The sequence below is a fragment of the Mesoplodon mirus genome (genome assembly GCF_964341445.2).
Source record: "Mesoplodon mirus genome assembly, chromosome: 9".
In the NCBI taxonomy this organism is placed as follows: Eukaryota; Metazoa; Chordata; class Mammalia; order Artiodactyla; family Ziphiidae; genus Mesoplodon; species Mesoplodon mirus.
This window is the reverse complement of record NC_138985.1, coordinates 24,364,953-24,377,447: the sequence shown is the minus strand read 5'-3', so window position 1 is coordinate 24,377,447 and position 12,495 is coordinate 24,364,953. Positions and strand designations below refer to the sequence as shown.

Sequence of the window (12,495 nt, the reverse complement as noted above, 5' to 3'; positions counted from 1 at the left end):
ATTGTATGTATCAGGAATGAGAAAAGCCTGCTGACTGTCGTTGCTACTCCCAGAATAAAACAAAGTATGAGACCTCTAAGGGGAGACATAGGAAACTTTATTTAGAGACATTAAAGAAGGCCTAATAAAGGGAGAAATGCTCCATGTTTATGGATTAGAAGACTCAACATATTGTAAACGTATCAAAGAGAGAGCTCTCAACGCTTCACCTTAGGTGAGTTTGAGGAAGTTTTCTCCTTAAATGCTAAGAGTTTTTACCATGAATGAGTGTTGTTTCATCAAACACTTTTTGCATCATTGAGATGACCTTATGAATTTCCTCTTGAGATGATCTTATGATTTTCCTCTTTTATTAATGTAAAAAATTATCATATATTAATTCTGCCATCTTGTATCAGCCTAGTAGTTTTAGAGTAAAATTATCTTTTTTATGTATGCTGACTTTGTTAATATTTTCTTTAGGAATTTTTCATTTCTGTTCATGAGTGAGATTTACTTGTATTTTTTCTTTTTCATAACACCCTTTGTTGAGTTTTGTTGTTGTTAGGTTATGCTGTCCTGGTAAAATGAGTTGGGGAGCATTTCCTTTTTATTCTGTTGTCTGGAAGATTTTGTGTGTGATTGGAAGTTTGTGTTCTTTGAACTATTTCGTGAAATTAATACTCTAGTGAGTGAGTTTGACAGTAACTAAGATAAGTAAAATACATAGTAAGATAGCGGTAAGTGCTAAGGAGAAAAAATAAGTATCACAGTGAAGGAGCTATGAATGTTTGGGTGAAGCGTTGAAATTTCAGATCCAGTGGCCTGAAAAGATGACTGCCAGTGAAGAGCTGGCAGAAAAACCATCCCAGGCACCGGCAAACAAATGCAAAGGCTCTAGGACTGAAGAAACAGCAACAAGGTCATCGTGGCTGGAGGAGCGAGAACAAGGCCGAGGGTGGATAAGGCAGGGCTTCAGCCATATCATTTAGGACTGTCAGGTCATAGTAAACACTTTGGGTTTTATCCTGAGATGGGAGGCCTTTGGAGGGTTTGAAACAAAGGAGTGACATTGTCTGATCCACCTATTACCAATATACTCTACTGGTTTGTTGAGGTTAGATTTCTGGGGGAGTTAGGGCGGAAGTAGGTCTACTAGTTTGGAGACTATTACAGTAATCCAGACAAGGGTGGTGATAGCTTAAACCAGGATGGCAGCCATAGGGGTGGTGGAAGTCTGGATACATTTTGTTTGAAGAGATGGTAGGAATTGTCGACAGATAGCGATGTAAAGTGTGGAAGAAAGACAGGAGTCAAGACTGGCTCCAAGGTTTTTGTCTTGTGCAACGAGAGGATTGGATCAGTCCTTAACTACTACGGATGGGCGAGACATCAGGAAGAGCCCGTCCAGGAAGGAAGATCAGATTCTCAGTTTTGGATATGCTTTAGTTCATATGCCCGTTTAGGCATCCAAGTACATATGTAAAATGGGCAGTCCTAGATATTGGTCTGGAATAGGGAGAGGCCCAGTTCAGGGATTTAAATTCAGGAGTCATCCCATGGCCTGGAGAGAATACCAAGAGAGCTCGTGTGGATGTAAAAGGGAAGAAGTGCCAGGACTGAGCTATGAGGTACAGGGATCAGGAGATGAGGAGTATTCGGCCGAAGAGACTGAGACAGAACAACTAGAAATTCCAAAGAAAACTCAGACAAGTATGATACGTTGGAAGCAGAGAGGGGGGGAGAGTTGTCATCAGTGTTCCATGCTTGTATTAGGTAAAGTAAGTTAGGATTGAATAATGACCATTATGTGTGGCAACATGGGGGTCCTTTTATCTTGTAATTCTCATGAAAGTATAAATACTTGAGAAACACCAAGGAAAGTGTGAAGAATTGTGACTGGGACTCACCTTACCAGATATCAGAACATACCATGTACGTCTTCTATAATTAAATCAAGGTTGAAATGATATAACAATGGACAAAGGGACCACAGTTGAAAACCCAGAAGATTATCTCAGTGTATATAAATGTTTATTATATGATAACCATAGTTCTCTTCAGGAGGAGAAGGGTGTGGTTTTCAAAAAATGGGGCTAGTCCAAATGGGTATCCATTTGGAAGAAGATAAGAAGTGTAAGCTGTGACAAAGTGAGAGAGTGGCATGGACATATATACACTACCAAACGTAAAATAGATAGCTAGTGGGAAGCAGCCACATAGCACAGGGAGATCAGCTCGGTGCTTTGTGACCACCTAGAGGGGTGGGATAGGGAGGGTGGGAGGGAAGGAGACGCAAGAGGGAGGAGATATGGGGATATATGTATATGTATAACTGATTCACTTTGTTATAAAGCAGAAACTAACACACCATTGTAAAGCAATTATACTCCAATAAAGATGTTAAAAAAAAAAAAAAAAAAAGATGGGCTTCCCTGGTGGCGCAGTGGTTGAGAGTCCGCCTGCCGATGCAGGGGACACGGGTTCGTGCCCCGGTCTGTGAAGATCCCACATGCCGTGGAGCGGCTAGGCCTGTGAGCCATGGCCGCTGAGCCTGCACGTCCAGAGCCTGTGCTCCGCAACGGGAGAGGCCACAGCAGTGAGAAGCCCACGTACCGCAAAAAAAAAAAAAAAGATGAATCGTGAAAGTATTACAAACTTAGATGTGAGAAATAAAGCAATAACTGTCTTGCAAAAATATACAGGCGACCACATATACAATGTCAGGGTAAGGTATTGTACCAAGACCTCATACCCTTTAAAAAAAAAAAAAGAAGGAAATAGACAAGAAAAGAACAGACATTAATAGAAAAAATAAGAGATATGAACAGAGTTTTTATTTTATTATTTATTTATTTATTTATTTATTTATTGTGGTACACGGGCCTCTCATTGTTGTGGCCTCTCCCGTTGCGGAGCACAGGCTCCGGACGCGCAGGCTCAGCGGCCATGGCTCACGGGCCCAGCCGCTCTGCGGCATGTGGGACCCTCCCGGACCGGGGCACGAACCCGCGTCCCCTGCATCGGCAGGCGGACTCTCAACCACTGCGCCACAAGGGAAGCCCTGAACAGAGTTTTTAGAAGAATAAATTAATTGGCCGACAGGCTTAAGAAAATGTTTAAGTTGTTAGTAGTTGGGGAAATAAATCAGTGAATATTGATCGTTGGCAAAAAAAAAAAAAAAAAGCTAACCATTGCTAACAGGTATAAAGGAAAAAGGATTCTTATACCTTGTCGTTATGATTTATTTTCCCCATAATATTGCTAATGTGGTGATACAAATTAGTTTCTACTCAGGAAGAAACATGTTGTAATAAAAAGTTGGGTTTACTCGTACTAAGAATACCACTGTGTGGCCTAGCCATATAGCAGTACTAAGGGTCTAGACAGCTCACGTAAACTCTTGAGGCCTCATTTTCCTTATTGTGAGGTAGAGGTAACTATCCTAGACTGACTGCTTTCGCCAGAAGTTGTGAGGATCAGCTAACGTGTATGCCAGGTCTTTGAAAATAATACAGTGTGATTCCTAGAATCTTAGCACAGGCCGTGAGCACAGAGTCCAAGAACAAATGACGTACAGTTTGACAGGTGCATAGGGAGAAGATATACTTCTCGATGTAAGTTGTACAGAAGGGCCTTGTGAAGAAGCGTTGTACTCAGCACTGAGGCTCAGTTTGGTAGGCCCAGAACAGTGCTGCCCTGTAGAACTTTCTGAAATGATGAAAACATTCTGTGATCTGTGTGCTTTTTCATACAGTAGCCGCTAGTCACATGTGGCTATTGAGCACTTGTGCAACGGAGGACATGAATATTTAACTGTGATTGATTTTAACTAACTTAACTGTCTATATAGTCACATGTGGATAGTACAGGAAACCTTGGCAGTGATCAAGCTACACACACCTATTGAATTATAATCTGAGGTAGGTTATAACCAGAGACCAATTAAATTACAGTCTGAGGTATGTGGGGTTTATATTTGCCACAAGTAAAATGGGCATTAAAATGTTGTTTGGCGCACAAAAGATCAGAATCAGGAAGTTGTTAACAGAAGGTACTCAGTGAGGAAAGCATTTATCCAAAGAAGACTGTAGAAGCTGCACATTCAGACTCGTCGGCCAGAAGTCCAGACACACTGGCCTCATTGCTTTCCCAGTTCAGCTTTTGTTTTGCATCTTCCTTGCTGCCCATCACAAAGTTCTCTTCACTGCTCTTAAGGTCAGAGCCCTGGCTCTGCTTTTTCTCTGTTGTGAATGTCATCCATGGGGTTGGTTTATTCTCCTATAAATGGATCAGATATCTCTGTAAGGTCCTTCCCTGTTCTAACATTCTAGCATCTTTTAAGGAGATAGCTTGGTTTTCATGAGCTGCGTTTCAGGCGTGATTTAGGGATCAGGGTGAGAACGGGTTCTGTAGCCAGCTGTCTCCACCTGTAACATGGGAGTTTCTCTCAGCAGCATCAGGCAGTGGGTGGCCTTTCCAAGGTCAGGGAGTCTTGGTATGTCCTGGCCATGACTTACTAGCTTGGAGATATTTTCCGTTGAGCATAGAACGATCAACTTTGTGTATTTCCATTTTATTCTTATGCACAAACCGAATTATTTTAAGGTTAGGTATTGAAAAAATGAATTTGCAGGCTCATGTTGAAATCGATGAAGTCTTCTCTTTTTGTGGTTAATTTGTTCTATCATGTTTTGTGGAAGATAGTTGTAAACTGTCATGACGTAAGAAGCAAAAAAAAAGAAAAGGTTGGCATTTTTTTAATGTTGTCAACATTTACTGATTTTGATTTCTCTTTAGAAAATCCACCTGTATGAATATGTTAGTGAGTAAACAGTTGGCTACATAGAGAACTGGAAAACTGTGAAAAATATTAAAAGTACAGTTGTGTGTTTACTCTTGGGAAAATACATCCAAAGTAGAATGCCTAATTCCATCTTCACAGATTTTTTTTTTTTTTTTTTGCGGTATGTGGGCCTCTCACTGCTATGGCCTCTCCCGTTGCGGAGCACAGGCTCCGGACGCGCAGGCTCAGCGGCCATGGCTCACGGGCCTCCATTCTTTTGAGTAATCTCAAAGTTAAAAATCTGTGAAGATGGGGCTTCCCTGGTGGCGCAGTGGTTGGGAGTCCGCCTGCTGATGCAGGGGACACGGGTTCGTGCCCCGGTCCGGGAGTATCCCACATGCCGCGGAGCGGCTGGGCCCGTGAGCCATGGCCGCTGAGCCTGCGCGCCCGGAGCCTGTGCTCCGCAACGGGAGAGGCCACAGCAGTGAGAGGCCCGCCTACCGCAAAAGAAAAAAAAATAAAAAAGAATGGAGGATGACAAAATTAGTTACTATCAATTAGACCCTGGGGAATTCCCCCAGAAAGTACTAAGCATAGAGTATAAATAAAAAGTTGATTTAGTAATTTATAAGAGAAGAAGAAATGGATTGGCTGGTGAGGCAAAGTAAAATAACTAAGATTTTAGAGTTGCCATATGATCCAACAATCCCACTCCTGGGCATACATCCAGAGAAAACTCTGATTTGAAAAGATACGTGCACCCCAATATTCTTAGCAGCACTATTTACAATAGTCAAGACATGGAAGCAACCTAAATGTCCATCAACAGAGGAATGGATAAAGAAGATGTGGTACATGTGTACAGTGGAATATTACTCAGTCATAAGAAAGAATGAAATAATGCCATTGGTATAGACGACCTTATTTACAAAGCAGAAATAGAGACACAGACACAGAGAACAAACGTATGGATACCATGAGGGAAAGGGGGAGGTGGGATGAATTGGGAGATTGGGATTGACATATATACGCTATTGATACTATGTATAAAATAGATAACTAATGAGAACCTACTGTATAGCACAGGGAACTCTACTCAGTGCTCTGTGGTGACCTAAATGGGAAGGAAATCCAAAAAAGAGGGGATACAGGTATATGTATAGCTGATTCACTTTGCTGTGCAGTAGAAACTAACACAACATTGTAAAGCAACTGTACTCTAATAAAAATTAAAAAAAAAAAGAATGAAATAGTGCCATTTGCAGCAGCATGGATGGACCTAGAGATTATCATAGTAAGTGAAGAAAGTCAGAGAAAGACAAATACCATATGATATCACTTATACGTGGAATCTAAAGTATGATGTAACAGAAACAGACTCACAGACACAGAAAACAAACTTACGGTTACCAGAGGGGAGAGGTGGTGGGGCAGCGATAAATGAGGAGTTGGGGGTTAGCAGATACATACTACTGTATATAAAATACGTAGACAATATTTTTATTTTTATTTATTTATTTTTTTAAATTTTTTTATTTAACAAATTTAATCAGTTATACATATACATATGTTCCCATATCCCCTCCCTTTGGCGTCTCCCTCCCGCCCTCCCTATCCCACCCCTCCAGGCGGTCACAAAGCACCGAGCTGATCTCCCTGTGTAAAAATACGTAAACAATAAGGTCCTACTGCATAGCATAGGGAACTAAATTCAATATCCTGTGATAAACCATAATGGAAAAGGATATGAAAAAGAATGTGTGTGTGTGTGTGTGTGTATATATATATAAATATATATATATATATCTGAATCATTTTACTGTATACCAGCAACTAACATGACATTGTAAATCAACTATATTTCAATTAAAAAAACTAAAATTTTTCTTTACATCATGATTTTTATTTTGGTTTTTGTTTTGTTCTTTTAATGAATTTGGCTGGGAAAGAATTTTAGGACTGTGGAGTAAATAGAACAGAACAAATAAAAAGGTACATAACAGGTAAGAAAAGTACCATTTTTAGCTGGGACTTCAAGTATGTGAAATAGGTAATTTGGGGAAATCTTAGGTTTCTGGGCTTATTACATGTCTGGGAACAAAGCTATATTTTACCATTTTCATTTGCAGAAGCAAAATATGTCTTGGACTCCTGCATCTAAACTAATAGACAACTTGTATCACTTACATTTTACAAAAAGCCAAGGCATTTAACTTTTGATATATATGTTTCTGAAGGTTTACCATGTTTGTTTGTTCTTTTGTTTTTAATAGAGTCCTGTGAAGATAAATCAGATTAGCCTGGATGAAAGTGGTGAACACATGGGCGTGTGTTCAGAGGATGGCAAGGTATGGGGCTTACATGGTCACGTGGAAAGCAGTGCTCCAGCTCTGTGGGCTGTGATGTTACTAACTCCAGGGGCTCGGAGCAGCGCTGTGCCTACTGTATACCTGCAGTAGGAGAACCTTGATTATTCTTTTTGGGTATCACACTTGTTCCCGATCGCTCATAATTAAAGTAAAATATATTTTGCGCAAATGTGCCTTAGGAAAAATAATTACAAGAATGTCAATAATGTAACTAGTATTAAGCTGATTAACAGCTGTGGCAGAGGGACATGTCACCTTAATCATTACTGCCGTGCCACTTAGGCTTCAGCGACTGGTTTGCAGTTCCTGCAAGACAGTGGTTTAATGCCTTTCTGCCATAAATCCACAAAATTGGATTTTGTGGGCATGATTTCTGTGGGCTGGTGGTTTTCATTTTCACACACCAGTTATGAATGTTTCTGTTGAATTATAGAATCTTTTGATAAGCAATCATAGTTTATCAGAAGAATAAAGTGTCTTACAGTGGCCACATTAAATAAATGTAAAATCAATATATGTACAGTTTGGAAAAACCTGGCCCCTACTTCCTCGACCGAGGACATACATCATTTGTGCAGTGTATAACTAACAATTATCAGTGCTTCTTGCTGATGTTGAGCTGTGACATTTAGTGGTTGTGGTGATTGATTTTCCACTTATAAGAATGTCTTTTGTTTTTCAGTCAATGGAAGGCTTTTCTAATGTTGGTTTGCAATGATAAAATTCTAATGCACAGCGTATTTAAGCCACTCTTCTAAAATAACAGTTGAAGAAGAGAGTGCATTAAGAATCATTACAGAACCTTACATATTCTTGACTTCATAGAGCAGATTTCCTAATCTAATTTTATGTTTTTTATGGGATCTAAATTCAATGGGCCATTAGGATAAGTAAATTAAAAACAGTGTAATCAGTGTAAAAGATTTATACCCATTTAATCTGTTAACAAAAGAACAATGAAGTCTTCTTGACAGACAAGAATGCATTTTTGTATATCTAAGCCTAATGTTACCCAAAGAGTCTAGTAATAGTAATTGGAACACTCATGCTTTTCAAAAAGCACTGTCAAATTTTCTGAAATTCTGAGATGAACCAGACCATCAAAGATAGATAAGGGAGGAGTTGGTATGTGCAGAAATTGAGAATAATTATCCAAACTCTTGAAACATTTCGTATTTATAAGAAAGATCATCTTCATTTTTGTTTTCTGAAAGGTGAGGAGGAATTCCTTCTGGATTAATGCCAATGTAATTGAACTAATTTGTTGAAGGACAATATTGTTTTTGAATTGGAAAAGAACTTATACTAAGATACTTCGTCTAAGAATTTTCAGAACTCTAAATTTTGAAGAATTACTATTTGATGCGGCAAAGCAGTATATTTTAACTACTGTGTCTGGTGGATAACGAGGTGACCCTCAGATATCTCCTGGCACACTTCTTGGCAAGCATCTCTGTTTTCCTATTTTAGTCAAATTTATAACTGCCATATTTTGTTGTAGACCCATGATGCATTTTTGAAGAATGGTTTTCTCATATATTTTATCAGCGTTGATAGAATTGAAAATAAATATTTCAGCGCACATAGTTGTGTAAGCTAGCCCTCCTCGTGGGTTAGTCAGAATTGTGAAAATTGAGGTGCTAATATACAGTGGTCTGGTAAAGTGGTTAGTGATGATAGTACCAGAAAGATTTTTAAGCAAGATCAACTCCAGATACCTAGATCTCGTGCATCTTTCAATGGCTGTTGCGATTTTTCTTTCTTTAGTGCATTAAGATGCCTAGATAAATCATTACCTTCTATTTCACAGATAACCTTTGATATTCAGTTTTAAAGTCATAATTCTAACAGTTGTTTAAAATTTACTCTGTTTAGTCAGCTGGTGCTCAGTTCTAATCTTTTTATTTATCCTCGAGTTCCAAATTTTGAAATACACTCACACATATACTGTGTGTGCGTGCACGCGTTTGTGTGTGTGTGTTACTGGTATACGTTTTTAGGTACCTTTCCGCATAAGTATGTACCAGCCTTATTTTCTGATCTCTTGCCTATGTCGCCCTCATACATAAACTAGAATTAATTTAATATAGAATTCTGGGTTGAACTATTTTCTCTCAAAGTTTTGGAGACTTTGCTCCCTTCTCACTAACCTTTATTTTCCTAGACATGTCAGAGGCCAGCCTATTTTTGTTGTTTCACAAAACCTTTTTCATTTTTTTTTTTCTGTCCTGCCTTGGAGCTCAGACTCATCATAATAACCGCAGCACTACCAAGGGCAACGAACAGCCCTTGTAATTCAGTTTGCTAAGTTAATGTCTTGTTTGGGTCTATTTTCATTCATTTTGTCTGGAAGAGGGTAAGTCCTTTTGATCCATATACTGAAGTATTGTTTTCATTTCAGGAAAGTTGACTTCAGTCCTGATTTTGATTCAGTTCCACGTGTTTTCATTTCTTCAGAGAAACTCAATAATGCTTAGGCTGGAGGCGGTATTGCGCTGAGGCTAAGAGCATCGCTCTGCACCGCGCCTGCCTGGGCGGCTTTCCCACTCTTCTCTGTTAGGTCAGGGATGTTGCTTGACCCCTGGCCCCTCCACTGCCTCAGCTGGGCAGTGGGCACAGTGCGAGGCCTGGATGGGAATGTGGCAGAGCCAGTGCTGGGTGTGTGGGCAGTTCTAAGTTCATTGTGTTTTTATTGCTAACCCTTCACTAACCACCTGTAGTCTGGCCTCTTCCCCTCCCATTTTGTTGTACCTCACTCACCTTTCCAAGGTAAGCGGTGAATGGATAAGCCGTATCCGCCCTTCTTCTCTTTTGAAAGTATATGTGGGGGGTTTCCTTTTCTCTACACCCTCTTCGGCATGTACTGTTTGTAGATTTTTTGAGGATGGCCATTCTAACCGGTGTGAGGTCATACCTCACTGTAGTTTTGATTTGCATTTCTCTAATAATTAGTGATGTTGAGAATCTTTTCATGTACTTTTTGGTCATTTGGAGGAATGTCTATTTGGATCTTCCGCCCACTGGCCTCCCACTGTTGTGGCCTCTCCCGTTGCGGAGCACAGGCTCCGGATGCACAGGCTCAGCGGCCATGGCTTACGGGCCCAGCCGCTCCGTGGCATGTGGGATCTTCCCGGACCGGGGCACGAACCCGTGTCCCCTGCATCGGCAGGCGGACTCCCAACCACTGCACCACCAGGGAAGCCCCCCGCCCACTTTTTTGATTGAGTTGTTTTTTTGATATTGAGCTGCACGAGTTGTTTATATATTTTGGAGATTAATCCCTTGTCGGTCACTTCATTTGCAAGTATTTTCTCCCATCCTGTGGGTTTTCTTTTTGTTTTGTTTATGGTTTCCTTTGCTGTGCAAAAGCTTTTAAGTTTAATTAGGTCCCATTTGTTTATTTTTGTTTTTACTTTCATTACTCTTGGAGGTGGATCAAAAAAAGATCTTGCTGTGATTTACGTCGGAGGGGGAGGGATAAATTGGGAGATTGGGATTGACATATACACACTACTGTATATATAATAGATAATTACTAAGAACTTAGTAAATAGCACAGGAAACTCTATTCAGTACTCCGTAATGGCCTGTATGGGAAGAGAATCTAAAAAAGAGTGGATATATGTGTATGTATAACTGACTCACTTTGCTATACACCTGAAACTAACAGAACATTGTAAGTCAACTATACTCAAATCTTTAAAAATTAATTTTTTAAAAAGAAAGAAAAGACACTGTAAGAAAAATTCGTCATGTTTTGCGACACACACACACACACACACACACATACACACACACATACATATACCTCACACATGTGCTTTGCTTTCTCATGGTTTTTATCCTCTCATTTCTCTGTAGTCAGGGAGAGTTTCTCTTCTTCTTTGGCCCCTTTGCTGAGGTACTTTGCTTCCAATATCAATTTTGCTTTCTGGAGTAGATTTTTATTCTGTTTTGCCTTTTTGTTTCTCCTGAACTCTTTCGATCTCTCCCAAGTTTCTTTTCACGTCAGCCTGATCTATGTTTAATTTTTAAAACCAAAAATTATGACTTCTTGCATGTCTTAGAGTGTCTTAGAGGTGGAGTGGTTGGGAGTGGAATTATCCTGCCACATTTGAGCTGTGTGTTGTCAGCTAAGTGATTCAAACCTCTCTGTGCTTCACCCTATTTCCTTCTCTATAAAAGGGGGGATAGTAACAGTACCTGCCTCATTAATCATTAGGAGAAATGAATTAGTTAATATATGTTAGTGGTTTGGAATAGTATCTGGAACAGAAGAAACACGTAGTCGTCAGCTGTTACCATCATCATTATCATTGTTGTCCTATCCTTTGCTCCAGATTCATAGAGGTCTCTTCTTCTTATTGAAGTTGACAAATAGTTTTTGTAGTTTGTTTGTTTTTTCCTTTTCTGGTTACTATTAAAACTTTTTTTTTTTTTTTTTTTTTTTTTTTTTTTTTTTTTTGGCCGTGCTGCACGGCATGTGGGATCTTAGCTCCCCGACCAGGGATCGAACCTGCACCCCCTGCAGTGGAAGCATGGCGTCTTAACCACTGGACCACCAGGGAAGTCCCTATTAAAACATTTTTTAAAGCATGGTTTTTCTCCCTCTGAGTCACTGGAATTGTGTTCTGCGGTATTCTTTTTATAGACCTTGTGTGCATTTTTGTTACTCATTTATCCATTCCAGAACAGGGAGACAAACTCTTTCTGAACCTGGGTTAGCAAACAGATTCAGGCCCTGCTTGTTATCCTTTTGGGTGTTGTAGAATCACCCTTCAGCTCACATAGGGACCTGTTAATGAGCTCCATTTCCTCTGACTGGAGGTATCCAGTTAAGGCAGCTCCTCCAGTGAACCGGGAGCCTCTTCTATCTTCCCTCCTGGGTCTTTGACACCCTCCATGGGTGGAGAATATGAAAACCTGCCATCTCCCCTGCGAGGGTCCCTCCAGCCACTGCCCTAGATGGAATGACAGTTTACATGTTCACCCCTGTTCTTCTAATGCTTGACCTGTTGTTATTTGCAAGCCGGGGTTTGAGAGGGGCTGTTACAATGAAGTAATAGCTGGGAGGGCTGTCCAACACTCTGGTCACCTCATTCACAGTTTCTCTATGTCAGCTGGCCCGTCGCCCAGTTTTCTGGTTTGCAAATACATAGAACTCCATGCTAAAGGGAAGAAGGCTTATACATCTTCCTGATTGTTTCATGAGGGTAGGGTCTCTTTACTTCTGGTGGTAAACACATAGCACATACATTTTGTGGTCCTCCTATGGCTCTGTGAGTTTGTAGTTAATGAGAAATCCTCCAAGACTTTGCAGTAGATCGACTCTAAGGCCAATTGTTCTGAATTTTCTCTTTT

General features: G+C 40.2%; 1 protein-coding gene across 1 annotated transcript in view; it reads left to right on the top strand.

Annotated features, from left to right (window-relative positions):
* Positions 1–12,495, top strand: part of VPS41 (VPS41 subunit of HOPS complex) — a 194,646-nt gene that overhangs the window by 78,365 nt on the left and 103,786 nt on the right. Inside the window, exon 5 of the mRNA XM_082631906.1 lies at positions 7,039–7,113. Coding sequence (XP_082488032.1) covers positions 7,039–7,113 — 75 coding nt within the window. The remainder of the gene's footprint in view (positions 1–7,038; positions 7,114–12,495) is intronic.